Source organism: Garra rufa, chromosome 25, assembly GCF_049309525.1.
Source record: "Garra rufa chromosome 25, GarRuf1.0, whole genome shotgun sequence".
Taxonomy (NCBI): Eukaryota; Metazoa; Chordata; class Actinopteri; order Cypriniformes; family Cyprinidae; genus Garra; species Garra rufa.
Window position 1 is genome coordinate 33,949,462 of NC_133385.1, and position 16,180 is coordinate 33,965,641.

Sequence of the window (16,180 nt, forward strand, 5' to 3'; positions counted from 1 at the left end):
ATGAACAACATCATCATCCTCATCTGGACCACTGCAGCTTTTATTCAAGGTTGGATGTTTATTTTTTATATTGCTAATATGTATTGTTTTTATCATTTAAATATTCTGCTTTAAGAAGATTTACAAACTAATTTATTTTATGTTCTCTTCTTCAGAATCCAGAGGATACACTGTGACTCAGCCTAAACTTAAAACTGTCCAACAGGGTCAACGAGTTACAATAGAGTGTAGTACAGATGAGGGAATAGACTATGACAACTTAGCCTGGTATCAGCAGAAACCTGGAGAAACTCCTAAACTTCTGATTCATGACATAAACAGCCTTTACTCAGGAACTCCATCTAGATTCAGTGGCAGTGGATCAAACTATGGAAAAGATTTCACTCTGGCCATCAGTGCTGTCCAGACTGAAGATACAGGAGATTATTACTGTCAGAGTTTACACTATCCAAACAGTAAATATGTGTTCACACAGTGATAAAGAGTCGTACAAAAACCTCCATCAGTCAGAGTCACAGTGACTGCACTGATACAGCTGAGAGATACTGCAGCTGCTGATGAATATTGCAATGCATAAAACTTGGCATATATAAAAATTAAAAAGACTTTAAATTTCCAAATTGATTGATTAACATAATAAAGTATACAATTAAATTAAAATAAAAAAATATATATACAATTAAAATAATATTAATGATTTTTACATTGTTTAATCATTAATGTTATTCATTATTACAGAAGTCTTTTTTTTAGCTGCACTAAGTGTAAATAGCGATAGATGCTATTTACATTAAGTGAAAGTAGCAGTATTTTCTTAGCAATGTGCTATTCACACTAAGTGCAAATAGCTATAGACTCTATTTACACTATGTACAAATAGCAGGATATAACATTATACAATAAATAATGGTATACAATAATAACACATTGAGTGTAGATTATAATTTTAGTTCAAATTATTAAATGGATGCCACCTTATTGGAACAATATAAGTCTCCCCTACACCTGCCCTAACCCGACCTGATCCTTTATTTTCAACTTTTTTATTATTTTCCTTCATTATTATTGAAAATAAATGCCTTTCCAATGTGATGTGGTATTTAAAAAAGTAGAAAAAAAAGTTCTACTTTGTGTTCAAGCTGTGATCATAGATTTTTGTGATTTTATTGACATGTTTATATGCATTATTCTTTTGAAATGAAGTGGGTTTGTCTGCGTGCTTCCAGGTGGAAAAAAAACATACTATTAAATGTATTTATGTATTTAATTATATATTCAAACATGGATGCATAACATGTTCAAACATGGATTTTTTTTCTCTCTCTCTTTCACAGGCCCTGTGTTAAAGCAGTATTTAAATACTACAGTGTCTGAATTGCAAGCCTTCATTTCTTGAAAATACAAGTCATACACAATGAAGTGACAAGCGTTTGTGGCAATAAACTCTTCTGTTTCTTTGTTTTGTTCAGCCATTTACAAGATTAAGTTTGCAAAAAAAAGTGCTATTCACTTTTGCAATTAGTTTTTTAGTAATCAAATCAACGTATTTAAATATTATTTTATATGTATTGTAAAGTAAATACACTTAAATTGCACTAAATGTACTTGAAGTTGTTCCAATTTAACACAATTTAATATTTTTAAATATAGTCCAAATATCTAAGTCCATAACTTTATCTTAAGCATATCTTGAAATATGCTTATAGTTACTGTTTCAAAATAATACATTTCATAAGCATTTATTATGGTATAATTTAAATATATGTATGTCCAAAAAGCACTATTTAAATACATTTCCTTTTCACCTGGGCTTCTTGATTATAGCAGAAGTGAAACTGGTCTGTTTCAGTCCAGATCATGTAACCAATCAAACAGTGACACTGGGAGTGTGGACTGAAAATCCCATTTGCATTGTCAGGGTGGAGTGACTCTGATCCTCTCAGAATAGAGCAGCTCTGTCTCCAGAGACCATGTTCAAACCCCAAGAGCTTTATTTGACTAGATTTACTGCTACTGATCAAGCTTCTGGAAAACACCTGAACAAACACTACATGCATCTTCATCTGTTAGTTGAATGATGTTGTCAGACACAAATGGAGCTTGTTGAGAAGCTTTATTGAATGTTACAGCAAACACAGCAGATTGAAAGATCAGCCAGTGCTTTGACACTAGAGCTCTCTTTCAGTATTGAGTTGTAAATGACTACAGTTGCAGCACTAGACTCATGTGAATCCTGCCTGACACAGGACACTCAGATACGGCTCATCTTCAGGACACAAACATCAGCCTCTGAGCGACTAACAGTGACTCTTGGTGAACGAGACCTCTTGAGAAGATCCATCATGTGTTACTCTGCAGACGTACAGCTCTCCCGCTTCCCAGCTTGCTTTGCTGAGGGTCAGGACGCTACTGCGGCTGAAGCTGCCGTCCTGCTCGCTCTCTGCGCTGGTCACGACCCCCTCTCTGACCTCTGAGCCGTCCAGTGTCCAGCTCACCTGCGCCCCCTGTGGAGAGTAAGAGCTGAGCAGGCAGAGCAGTGCGGCTGAGTTTCCAGAGATCTGCAGAGAAGAGGGCGGCAGCAGAGACAACGAGGGCTTCACTGTGGGACCAGCTGCAGGAGACAAACACAACACTTTCACAAACACTAAGAAAAAACACAAACACTACATACATTTTAATGAAAGTTCCTAAATTAAACCATATTAAGATAAGTATAACCACAGTAATTTTTTGGCAGAGGCTATTTACACTAACTCCACCCAGCAATGTGTGATTGGAATAGTCAACATTACAAAAGATGGCTATAAATAGTCAGCTCCTGTGGTGCAGGGGCTAAAGTGTGTATGTCACTCTTTTCAATGCGAACGATGCGTGTTCAAATCCCCCTTTTGATGAACTTTTTTTTTCTCCCTTTTCAAATCTCATATCATATCAGAAAGGCATTTATTATCAGTAAAAATGAAGGACATTATTGAAAAGTTGAGAATAAAGTATCAATTAGGTTTAGGGAGGGCTTTTTGTCGCAATAAGGCAGTACCATTTAATACACTGAATTCAAACTATAATTTACACTCAGTACGTAAATACTGCATACTGTTTTAATTTACTACAATACTTTGCAGATAATTGCATCTGTTTAAGTATTATAAATATCAGAAAATCCTGCTATATCAACATCGTGTAAATATAATCTATAGTTATTTGCACTTAGTGTAAATAGCCGCTGTGAATTTTTATATCCCTAAATATTGTCTTTGCATTTTAGTTAGGTGAGATATTTAACTTAAAACTCAATTTTTAAATACTGAACTTTTAGCAAAACATGAGCAAAAGAGATTCAAAATTATTGATCTACAGAAAGTACCACCATTTACATTTTAACATGTATTTTACCATTTTTCATTTCATGTCTTTTTTCCATGTGTAATATGCATGTGATAAACTAATAAATATTGATGAAATATCAATCAGATTAAATATTTACTGTGAAACCATATTTAAAAAGTGTCTCCTTGGAATTATAAGGTTCTATCTGACATCTTATGACAGTTATTCACATATTTACAATAAGGTTAATTAATTAATGTTAATTTATGCGTTAACTAATATTAACTGACAATGAGCAATACATTACAGTATGTATTAATTTTTGTTAACATTCATTAATAAAGGTACAACTGGTTATTTTTTTCTTCATTTTAACTCAGGTCCATTAATTAATATTAACAGAAGAAACTTTGGATTTTAATACTGTATTAGTAAATGCTGCAGTCAAAATGAACTGAGATTAATAACTGCTTTGCAATAATTTTTCACTGTTAGTTCATGTTATTTAATGCAGTGAACTAATATTAACAAATTAAACATTACTGTAAAGTGTTACTAAAAATATTATTGTTAGAATAATAAAAATTTCCTGTTTCAAATTAAAAATAATATTGTACACAATCTAAATTGTATGTTTGCAGTGGAGAATTAAAATAGACAGACTTACCGAGCACCAGTTTAGTTCCTCCACCGAATGTGTACCACAGTGATACAATCTAATGAAACGCTCGTACAAAAACCTCTATTCCACTCGAGTGAACACAAACTCCAGCAGAGAGAGAGCAAACAACACTTCAACACACTGATAGTAACACCTCAGTTGTTGTCGGTCATGTAGATTTGGTTAAATATTCCTTAAAAAGTATGAACACAAGTTCTTGTTATTTGTTCAAATAAAAAATGTTTGTTATGTCTTGAAGAACAATGTAATTATTTTAATTTACGTTGAAGTTGAAGAGTACATTCATCTCATTGACAGTAGACATGATTCAGTTCGACTTTATAATACGCTACATTTCTCATTCAGTCTTTTGTTATGTGCTGACTAACACTTTTTTGAGGAAATGTATTGAATAAGATTTGATGTGACCTTTGACCTCTTTTATCATTGGTCATCAGGACTCATGATGAATGATGCTTCTGTTCTTTATATGCAGCTCAATCATCATGATTCACAGAAAAGCCTGCAGCTTCAGACAAAGTAATCAGCTATTCTGAAGTTCTCCGATTGACTTTCTTCAGTCTAGACTCTTTTGAAAAAATTATGAGTCCTGATGACCTTTACACAAGTGGGAAAATAGGCTACATGAAAAGACTTCCCATATAGCCACATTTCAACATTGATTCAACATTAAAGGACTGCCTGAAATTAGTTCCCAGCTGGGTAAATTCCAACTAAGGAACGCTCCCTGTGCATGCAGTTGGTCACGTTGTGCTGTGTGATATTACTGCGCCTGCTGTGTCCATATTACAGCAGAAAACTTCCTTGACTATTACGCCGTAATGGGAGTGTAGTTTCTTATCAGCCTAGAAAATCACAGCTTTACATCTTCCGCCGTCTTAGTACACGATATAACTACAGAAGAGTCAAGTTTTAAATAGGACAAATATCGAAACTCGTTGGTCATTTTTGAACGTAATGCTATTGGTCTAATAGGATTCAATGATCTATGCTAAGCTATGCTAAAAGTGATATCGCCAGAACAGGAGAACGGCTGAATGGATTTCAAAACGGTAAAACTCAACTTATTAACTCGGGGGGAGTTGGAGAATGAGCTTATTTCCAAAAAAAAGTGGAGTGTTCCTTTAAAAAGACCATAATGGGCATAAAATCAATATTTTGATTTTATTTTACATTAATCAATATGCAATTATCACTAAATGGTTTAAAACTATTGCTCTACAAGTAAAATTTTCTTCATACAGACAGTTGATTAGTTGGTTAGTAGCTCAAGTTGTAAATCCTGCCCACTTGTTTGCATTGTCAGCACATGCGTCAGTGCTCTGAGAGTGTTTATAGTGCTGTGAGTTTAACACTTCATGACTGACAGCAGAACAGAACAGACTCTTCATCATCACACAAGACAAAACAACAACAATGAACAACATCATCATCCTCATCTGGACACTCACACTGTTTGCTCAAGGTTTGTGTAGTAAAATCGAATTACAATTGTTTATTTCTTGAAGTGTAAAATATGAATCATTTACAGTTTTCATAATTTTATTCTAATTGTTTCTTTCAGAGTGTAGAGGACAGTACACTGTAACTCAGAGTCCATCATTAATAACAGCAGCTCCAGGACAAGAAGTCAGAATAAACTGTAAAACCAGCAGCAGCGTGTGTGGTAGTAATTACTTACACTGGTACTTACAGAAACCTGCAGAAGCTCCTAAACTCCTCATATATGCTGCAACAACCCGTTACACTGGAGCTTCATCTAGATTCAGTGGCAGTGGATCTGACAGTGATTTCACTCTGACCATCAGTGGAGTCCAGACTGAAGATACAGGAGATTATTACTGTCAGAGTGTACACTGTCCTAGTAGTGCTGTGTTCACACAGTGATAAAGAGTCGTACAAAAACCTCCGTCAGTCAAGAGTCACAGTGACTGCACTGATACAGCTGAGAGATACTGCAGCTGCTGATAGATGACAGACAACACAAAGATTATAGCAAAATTTAGATTGAGACATTAATACTATAAGTATTTATTTATTTATTCATTCATTTACTTACTTACTATTCTTATTTATTAGACATATACAGTACATCATATCATTCATTCACTCTGTGATCATTGTAAAGTGTAGCTAGTATTTCTTTGTCCTGTGTATCTAAATCAACAAATGCAAGAACTATCAAATAAAGCACACACCGAGGCCTGATATGTGACTCACATGACACTTTGCACTTCAAAAACTATTAATAATTTCTAAAAAACTAAAATAATAATAATTTGTGCAGGTTACCGTATGTGCATAACCTGTTTCTGCATTTGTTGGTTTGATTGATGTGTGTCTATAAAATTTTAGCTGAAGCTCTGATCATTTCAATCAACAAAATCTTCATGTTGCATGATGGGTGCAGGTGGAAAATCCATGTTCCATGAGTAAAAGTCCTCCCCAGTATTTTGTTCCAATCACCTGGATTTGCTAATTAGCACAGTTTTTCAGCCAGTAGGTCAGAGATCATTCCTTTTGAGTCACAAGCAACTCTTGAGTCAAATCTCAAGTCCCCAAAGATTTAAAGTTAATGAGATAACTAATTCACTAATTAAAGGATGTTTGTGCCTTAGTGATGAAGACATGCTGTTAACAAGCAGCATCACTGAAGAAAAGAGAAACACAAAAACTACAACTGACTTGAATCAGCTGAAAAGGTCAGATTAAACATCTCCACAAACAAGCATCACCAGCTTCACCCATTACTAATTAGATTGATGTTATTTCATGTCTGCAGAATCTCTTATTGAGCATTAACAGAGGTTTAGATGTTGATGTTTTATTGGTCAAGAAAAGAAAAGAAAGAAAAAAAAACACAATGCCACCATAATTGTGGGCAAGGTTTGCTTTAGATTGTCTCTTGGAGTAATTAAAAGTAATTTGTTTTTGAGAAATTGCAATACTGTTTTACGGAAAACATTTGTGCATTGCTGAATCAAAAGCTTGCAACAACAGATGAGTTTAGAATGCCTGCGTGTGACTAATGTGGATGAGCATCATGAAGTTGTCACCATTGTTGAGATTCATATGGTTTTTCTTTATGTCTGTGAGTGACCAAGTATAACAGAATATTATAATAAGAATAATAATAAGAATAGTAAAATATTCATATGCATTGTACAAGCCTTAAATTAATTTACTGTAACTAATTGAAGAACTCCATGCTTGCATGCTGTAGTTCTGCAGATTTAAACATGCAACAAGAAAATAAAGTTAGTTTGGGTGCATTCAGGTAAACTCATATTGAATGTTCCTCAATATAAAAAGAGCTATTAACTTACTGCACAAATCCGATCTCACTGCTTTACAACAACATATGCATCTTAACAAAGAGATAGTCAACCCAAGGGTCAAGAGCCCAACTAAAGCAAATACTGATCTCCACGATGGTGGCACCATTTTAACCAATAAACCATCAACATCTGATTCTCTGTAATTCTCAATAACAGCAGGTGTTCATCACTAATGCACAATCATCATTCAATTAATCACTTAATTATTTTACTAACTTGAACCTCCTAACCTCCTGGTTAAAAAAACAAATCCAGGTGATTGGAACAAAATACTGGGGAGGACTTTTACTCACGGAACATGGATTTTCCCCCTCTGGACATCAGTGAGAATCCAGAAGAGAGAATGGATGCATTTGAAATTGCATACTTCCATACTATTTAGCAGGCAAAAAGCAGTAGGGCAAAGAAAAAGTATTCATGAGATCTCAAAATCCACAAAAGAGTAGGTGAGATTTACCTGGATGAAGCACTATTTCTTGCGAGATTCAGGTGTACGTATACCTAAGTATTGTTAGAATATGCCTACTTACCTACTATATAGTAGGCGAAATGGGTAGGTGAGAAGAGTAATCACAAAAGAGTACACAGAGAGATCCCTGGATGCCTACTGCGTCCCACCCAGATTTCGAAGTACCTATCGAGGGATACTTTTCTATCCCAGAAGCCCATGGGAGATCAATACGTCATCATCGAACGTGATGGAGAACAGCAACGAGGGTGTTTTCAAATGTGAGTAACGTTGCACTGTTCCTTGTGTTACAATCGTGTAGTGCAAACCGTTAAATCATATTTGTGATTGTTCTGTAAAAACATGTTTTATTGTGTATAGCAAACAGGGGAGATCCAGTAAACACATATCTCCAAAGGGAATGTACATAAACCATATACATCTTAAAGACGATTGCTGCATAGCAATGCATTCTGAGGTAATCTTAATTTCTAAGTAATACTTAAATTTTTCAGATCTTCCAGCAACTGATTGTCGTCTCCTTTGTGCAGATATTGCAAACATTGCAAACAAGGAGGGCAACTGCTGGGTAGGGTTATAATGATGCCATTATGTGTTCTATGCACCTGTCGCCTTTATTTTATTTTTTTATTATTACTGCAGAACTTATAAGTACATACAACAGCAGGAAAGGGTAGTAGGTTATTCTATCAGTGAACAATCATAATGACTGTGGGTTTGCGTACATGAGATTATCTACACGTGAAAAAAAAAAATATCTATAACTTTAAATTATCATAATATTCATATAATCATAATGCATCAAAATTGCATGTGTTATTTTTTGTTATTTATAAGACTCTGGGATAAAACAAGAGAAATCCAACAAGAAAAAGAGGAAAACAAAAGAGATTTACGTTTTGCGTGTGGATAAACAATTTTGCACATAAAATAAATAAATTAAAAACATATTCAAGAGGTTGCGATTTTATGTTTTCGTAATAAAAATATCTGTAAGGATTAAACTGTGGGTTATAGCCTAAAAACCTAAAACAATCATGAAGGCATCTGTTTCTTATAGAAGACCACAAAATGAGAAATTTTATCAACATCAAAATATATGCAGATAGATGAATTAAACCTGTTGCTCATATCTTTTAAATTGTTGCTCTTGTTTTAACGTCGTAGATACTGTAGCATGATAACGTCATCATGGCGGATGAAGTCCGGATCACATTCATACTCAACGAGATTTGGCTGTTGAGTACTCTTTTAGCGCTCGTTATGTACGTACTTATTGAAATTAAGTACCTACTCATTAAGTATGCGATTTTGAATGCAGCCAGTGAGTGGATCTCTAAACACTGATCTCTCCTCACTTCTCCTCACAGTTTACTGAGAGCCTCATGAGAGAGTCAGGCTGCTGCTCCAGATGTTCAGACCGTCCTTCTGCTGGACTCCAGCACTGCTGTCCTGAGACCTGATGCTCCTGAACACCTTCAGCTCCGGCTTCGGTCTGAGTCAATGCTGCTGATCTTTGTGGACATCTCTTTACACTGACTGTAGGAGAGATGATGCCATTTATGGAGTAATTTTTATTAACACAGAAAACAGTATGAACAGTATGAATAAAATATGAGGAAAAAATAAAATAAGTGAATAAAACAAATATGAATACAAACCTAATGGAATAGTTTTGGGTTCATTTATTTGTTAAAGCAACAACAAACACTCATTATTGTCTGTCTGTTTTCTATAGTTTATATTTATATTATTACTATTGAACCTTATTTTGTAGAACATGAACATGCATGAAATAATTAATCTGAGACTGACGGCTGTCTGTTCTGTGTGTGAAGAGCATTTACATAGAGAGACACTTTGCATGAGAGTGTTTATAGTGCTGTGAGTTTAACACTTCATGACTGACAGCAGAACAGAACAGACTCTTCATCATCACACAAGACAAAACAACAACAATGAACAACATCCTCATCCTCATCTGGACACTCACACTGTTTGCTCAAGGTTTGTAGTAAAACTTTCATGACAACAATTACAGAATAAGTTTTAAAATGTGAAATATACATCATTTTAATTCTTGTCCTTTTTTCTTTCAGAGTGTAGAGGACAGTACACTGTAACTCAGAGTCCATTAATAACAGTAGCTCAAGGACAAGACGTCAGAATAAACTGTAAAATCAGCAGTAGTGTGTGGAGTGGTAATTGTTTAGCCTGGTACTTACAGAAACCTGGAGAAGCTCCTAAACTCCTCATATATTATGCATCAAGCCGTTACACTGGAACTCCATCTAGATTCAGTGGCAGCGGATCTAATAGTGATTTCACTCTGACCATCAGTGGAGTCCAGACTGAAGATACAGGAGATTATTACTGTCAGAGTGCACACAGTGGTGCTGTGTTCACACAGTGATAATGAGTCGTACAAAAACCTCCGTCAGTCAGAGTCACAGTGACTGCACTGATACAGCTGAGAGATACTGCAGCTGCTGATGAGAGAATGACAAACAACATAAAGATTATAGCAAAATTTAGACTGAGACATTAATACAGTATTTATTTATTCATTCATTAATTTACTTACTTACTATACTTATTTATTAGGCATATACAGTACATCATATCATTCATTCACTCTGTGATCATTGTAAAGTGTAGCTAGTATTTCTTTGTCCTGTGTATCTAAATCAACAAATGCACGAACTATCAAATAAAGCACACACTGAGGCCTGATATGTGACTCACATGTGACACTTTGCACTTCAAAAACTATTAATAATATGAAACATTTCTCCAGGTCACCATATGTTCATAATCTGACTACAGTCATGTTTCTGCATTTGTTGGCTTGGTTAATGTGTATCTATAAAATATTAGTTGAAGCTCTGATCATTTCAATCAACAAAAAGCTTCATGTTGCAGTGCATGATGGGTGCCACCATAGTACAAAACTCATCCATGTTTGGGGCATGAATAAATTATGCAGCTAAAGTGTTTTTAAGTAAAGTCTTTAAAGTGTGTTTTTTTTTTTTTTTTTTTACTTTTCAGTAGCTTGTTATGTGATGTTTACAGTTGAAAAAAAGAAAAGAAAAATAAGATTAAAGCTGCAAGCAGCGATGAACGGGCCCTCGCACCTGGGCTCACCGCCGACCGGTGGCTTTAGGAAAACAGCAAACGGTGGGCAGTATGCTTTTAATACAGTAAATATACGAGAAATATGTCATAAGTCATTTAAATGTGCCAAACTTCCCGCTGGCAGCTGGTGGTGCTATGCCTATAACTGATTATTGGCATGTTGATGTGTTCAGGCCAGCACTATTATCAAACATATGAAGTTTGGTGCAGATTGACCTTGGTATGTTTGAGTTAGTGAAAGATATGATATATCCTGGTGTCAACAGGTGGCGCTATGATAATATCTGAATATTGGCCTTTAGGTGTCTTCAGGCCAGGACTCTTACCAAACCTCTGAAGTTTGAGGCAGATCAGACATTTTATGGCTGAGTTATAACACCTATGTCCATGGCAAAACAACAAACTTTGTCAGGCCGCCACGGACACACCCTTTAATGAAAACTCAAGATCTTCACAATTTAACATCTCTAAGGCCTCTAGATCAGACTGACCAAATATAATGTTGATTTCATTAAATCTCTAGAAGGAGTTTGCTATAAACCTAACCACCTGCAAGGACTTCAGATAATGCCAACTGTGAACCAATATGCTACATTTTCCCTATATTCTGATGATGATGATAAGAACATGTAATTCATGATGATAACAAAATGTTATTATTGCTTGCATTACATCCACCACTTCTGCTTAAATGTCATCGTTACCTATCTGTACAATTTGTATGTGGATATTGCTTTGCTGGTGACTCCTGTTATAAGACATCACTTTTAAGCGCTACATAACTAAGAATCAATAAGGAAAACGGTGCCCAGTTGGCACATGCATTCACAGTAACCCTCAGCCAGTTTGGATTTTAAGTTTACTGAATTGTCTGTTACACTTTAAAATCAACACACAGACGCATACACACAATATATAAAATGTTGCCAACCAGTTTCATTTGTTAACATTAACTATATAAGTTAACATGAACATTAATTAAATAGCATTTATTAATGTTAATTAATATTAAGCTAAAAAAAGTATTCATATATTGTTTAAAGGTAAATTAGTATCTTTTAACATTAGTTTATGTACTGTGAATTAACATGAACATGAACACAGTTCATGTGGGTGTACAGCAATACACAATAAAGTGCTCTATAAACGCTTCATTCTTTGAAAATATCTTTAAAAAATCAAGTTGAGTATTGTAATGGGGCGATATAAATATAACTGATCTTAAAATGGTAAAATTTTCAGAATATTTTGAACAGATAACAGCAAAGTTTGTTTTGTTGACAAAGTTTTTCTTGAAACTGTTAATTAAAATTGTTATATTCAATAAATAACACTATGAAAATAAATGTCTATCAATGAAGATAAACCGCTCATGCTAAAAAGTTGTATTTTTCTTAATCTTTTTCTATGTGACTGAATAGGACAAGTTCATGGTACAGTTCAGTAAAAAATAAATAAAAAACAACAACTGCAAAATACAAACAATGAAAGACTTAGTGATCCTTTATATTTTCTCAAAATATCAGACTCTCAAAGATCAGACATATTTATGTAGATTAAACATCATTGTGCATTTTTTCCTCAAAGATGGTCTTAAGCAAAACAGCATGTTTCACCCTCTCTCCCTCTCTCCCTTTCACCCCTCCCCCCTTCAGTCTCTCTTCAGACACTCAATGGTGACTGGCAGAGTGACTCAGGCAGACTCAGGCAGAGTGACACCAGGTTTCTGATTTCTTTTTTTAATTTTCTTTAATTCATAGAAGCTTGTATAAAATTTATATTTACAGCACTTGCTCAGAATGATAAGATCTCTGTGTGAAAAAAGTTTTAAATAGTTTAGATGCTGCACTTTAAAGATATAAATAAATTACGGTTATCTTTTTTACTATATCTTTAAAAAATCACCACGTCAACACTGTTCAAGATATCCCAAATCCGCTCGCAATTTAAAATCTTCAGAATCTTCTCTTCATGTTAAAAAAGTTTGGTGTGAACAGCTTGTTGTTTTTAGAAGAAGTGTGAATTTGTTTACAGCCTGATTTTTCCAAAAATCCACATTCAAATCAAAATAGCCGGCTTCCTGTTGGTCTTAGCTAATGAGTTTGATTTAGAAAGTTGTCCAGATTGATGAGAACAATATATGTACAGAGTTTGGTGACTGTAGGAAAAACTAACCCCCCAACTTTTGTCAAAAGATGGCGCTATAGAGTGCCTGCTCCACGCCCATTTATGACCTTTTGCCAGTGTCTAACTATCATTAATATTGATGTGTGTGTTGAGTTTCATGAAATTCTAAGCATGTTATCTGCCTCGAAAAGACAGGAATCTAATTTTAAAGTTTGACATGTTGCCATGGCAACAGCATTTGATTTATCATCGACCCCTTTACATATTCTCATCGGCCGTGTTTTGACATTATTTTGATGAAGTTTGAAGATAATCAAGTAAAATTAAGAGGCTGATTTCAAAGGATTTTGAAAATGACACGCTTCCTGCCGCCAGTTGGTGGCGCTATAACTTTGACTCATAATAGTCATATTTATGGAATCGGCATCATACAACGAACAAACTGGTGAAGTTTCATAAGAATCAGGCAATGTGTGCAACAGTAATTAGACACTTCCTGTTTCTCATTTCTCGCCATAACTTTGTCGCCTTGCCACGGCCAAACCGTTCGAGATATCAAAAATCCCCTCGCAATTTAGCGTCCCCAATGTCTTGAGATCATGCTGACCGAGTTTGGTGACAATCCTATGGAAACCCTGGGAGGAGTACGTTAAATTCCAGAGCATGCGCTTTTTAAACAGCCCTAAATATCTCACTTCCTGTTGCGTGGAGCCTATGACATAGAGTACAAAAGTTGTTTGGCTCAGTGAGATCTATATGTGTACCGAGTTTCATATCAGTACGTGCAAGTATGTGTGCGCAGTACATCAAGTTTTCAAACTGTGTTCCAGGGGGCGCTGTAGAGGCCCTGAACCACGCCCGGGTCCCAGCCTCTGTGGCGTCCTGATGGCCGCAGATTCCGACGTGTGTGCAAATTTTCAAGAGTTTTTGAGTATGTTAAGGCCCCCAAAAGTGCCCGGAAGGTGTAAAAAAAAAAAAAATAAAAAATAAAGCTGCGAGCAGCGATGAACGGGCCCTCGCACCCGGGCTCACCGCCGACCGGTGGCTTCAGGAAAACAGCAAACGGTGGGCAGTATGCTTTTAATACAGTAAATGTAGGAGAAATATGTCAAAGTCACTTAAATGTGCCAAACTTGCCGCTGCCAGCTGGTGGCGCTATGCCTATAACTGATTATTGGCATGTAGATGTGTTCAGGCCAGCACTATTATCAAACATATGAAGTTTGGTGCAGATTGACCTTGGTATGTTTGAGTTAGTGAAATATATGAGATATCCTGCTGCCAACAGGTGGCGCTATGATAATATCTGAATATTGGTCTTTAGGTGTCTTCAGGCCAGGACTCTTACCAAACCTGTGAATTTTGTGGCAGATCAGACATTTTCAGGCTAAGTTATAACCACTTCTATGTCTATGCAGAAACATCAAACTTTGTCAGGCCACCACGGACATGCCCTTTAATGAAAACTCAAGATCTTCACAATTTAACATCTCTAAGGCCTCAAGATCAGACTGACCAAATATAATGTTGATTTAACTAAATGCAATCAATGCAAGGACTTCAGATAATGCCAACTGTGAACCAGTATGCTACAAATTCCCTATTTTCTGATGAAGATGATAAGAACATGATTCATGATGATAGCAAAATGTTATTATTGCTTCCTTTACATCCACCACTTCTGCTTAAATGTCATTGTTACCTATCTGTACAATTTTTGTGTGGATATTGCTTTGCTGGTGACTCCTGTTATAAGACATCACTCTTAAGTGCTACATAACTAAGAATCAATAAGGAAGACGGTGCCCAGTTGGCACATGCATTCACAGTAACCCTCTGCTAGTTTGGATTTTAAGTTTACAGAATTGAAAGGGTTACACTTTAAAATCAACACACAGACACATACACACAAAATATAAAATGTTGGCATCCAGTTTCATTTGTTAAAATTAACTATATTAGTTAACATGACCAATAAATAAATAGCATTTATTAATGTTAATTAATATTAAGCTAAAAAAAAGTATTCATATAAAGTTTATGTACTGTGAATTAACATGAACATGAACACAGTTCATGTGGGTGTACAGCAATACACAATAAAGTGCTCTATAAACGCTTCATTCTTTCAAAATATCTTTAAAAATCAAGTTGAGTATTTTAACGGGGTGATACATATATATAACTGATCTTAAAATTATGGTTTTCAGATGTTTTGAAGAGATAACAGTAACGTTTGTTTTGTTGTCAAAGTTTGTCTTAATTTTTTATTATTATTATTTTATATTCAATAAATAACACTATGTAAATATTGTCTATCAATGAAGATAAATTGATCATGCTAAAAAGTTGTATTTTTTTTAAATCTTTTGCTATGTGACTGAATAGGACAAGTTCATGGTACAGTTAAGTAAAAAATAAATAAAAAACAACAACTGCAAAATACGAACAATGAAAGACTTAGTGACCCTTTATATTTTCTCAAAATATCAGACTCTCAAAGATCAGACATATTTATGTAATTACACTACATACAGTAGTACTACATACGTGCATTTTTTGTTCAAAGATGGTCTGTAGGATGGATCTCTACTCTGTCACCCTCTCTGCCTCTCACCCCTCCCCCCTGCAATAATGAGCTTCTCTGTGCCTGACTGAACGCACACACATACTGTAGAGACATTCACCAGAGTGACAGCAGGTTTCTGAGTTATTTTTTTAATTTTCTTTAATTCATTGAAGCTTGTATAAAATTTATATTTGCAGCACTTGCTCAGAATTATTAGATCTCTGTGTGAAAAAAAGTTTTAAAGAGTTTGGATGCTGCACTTTAAAGATATAAAAAATTAGGGTTATGTTTTTTACTACATCTTTAAAAAATCACCACGTCAACACCTTTCGAGATATCCAAAATCCGCTCGCAATTTAACATCTTCAGAATCTTCTCTTCATGTTAAAAAAGTTTGGTGTGAACAGCTGGTTGTTCTTAGGAGTAGTGTGAATTTGTTTACTACCTGATTTTTCAAAAAATCCACCTTCAAATCAAAACAGCCGGCTTTCTGTTGGTCTTAGCTAATGAGTTTGATTTAGAAAGTTGTCCAA

At 35.1% G+C, this 16,180-nt stretch overlaps 3 gene segments (V, D, J or C); 2 read left to right on the forward strand and 1 right to left on the reverse strand.

The window, feature by feature from the left end:
* LOC141301471 (Ig kappa chain V region 3547-like) lies at positions 1-478 on the forward strand. The segment is given in 2 exon segments: positions 1-49; positions 156-478. Coding segments are annotated over 2 exon segments (372 nt in total).
* Positions 479-2,297: 1,819 nt separating this feature from the next.
* On the reverse strand, positions 2,298-4,313 carry LOC141301472 (immunoglobulin lambda constant 7-like). The segment is given in 3 exon segments: positions 2,298-2,611; positions 3,995-4,043; positions 4,272-4,313. Coding segments are annotated over 3 exon segments (405 nt in total).
* Positions 4,314-9,756: 5,443 nt separating this feature from the next.
* LOC141302011 (immunoglobulin kappa variable 3-15-like) lies at positions 9,757-10,229 on the forward strand. The segment is given in 2 exon segments: positions 9,757-9,823; positions 9,916-10,229. Coding segments are annotated over 2 exon segments (363 nt in total).
* The last annotated feature ends 5,951 nt before the right edge of the window (positions 10,230-16,180 follow it).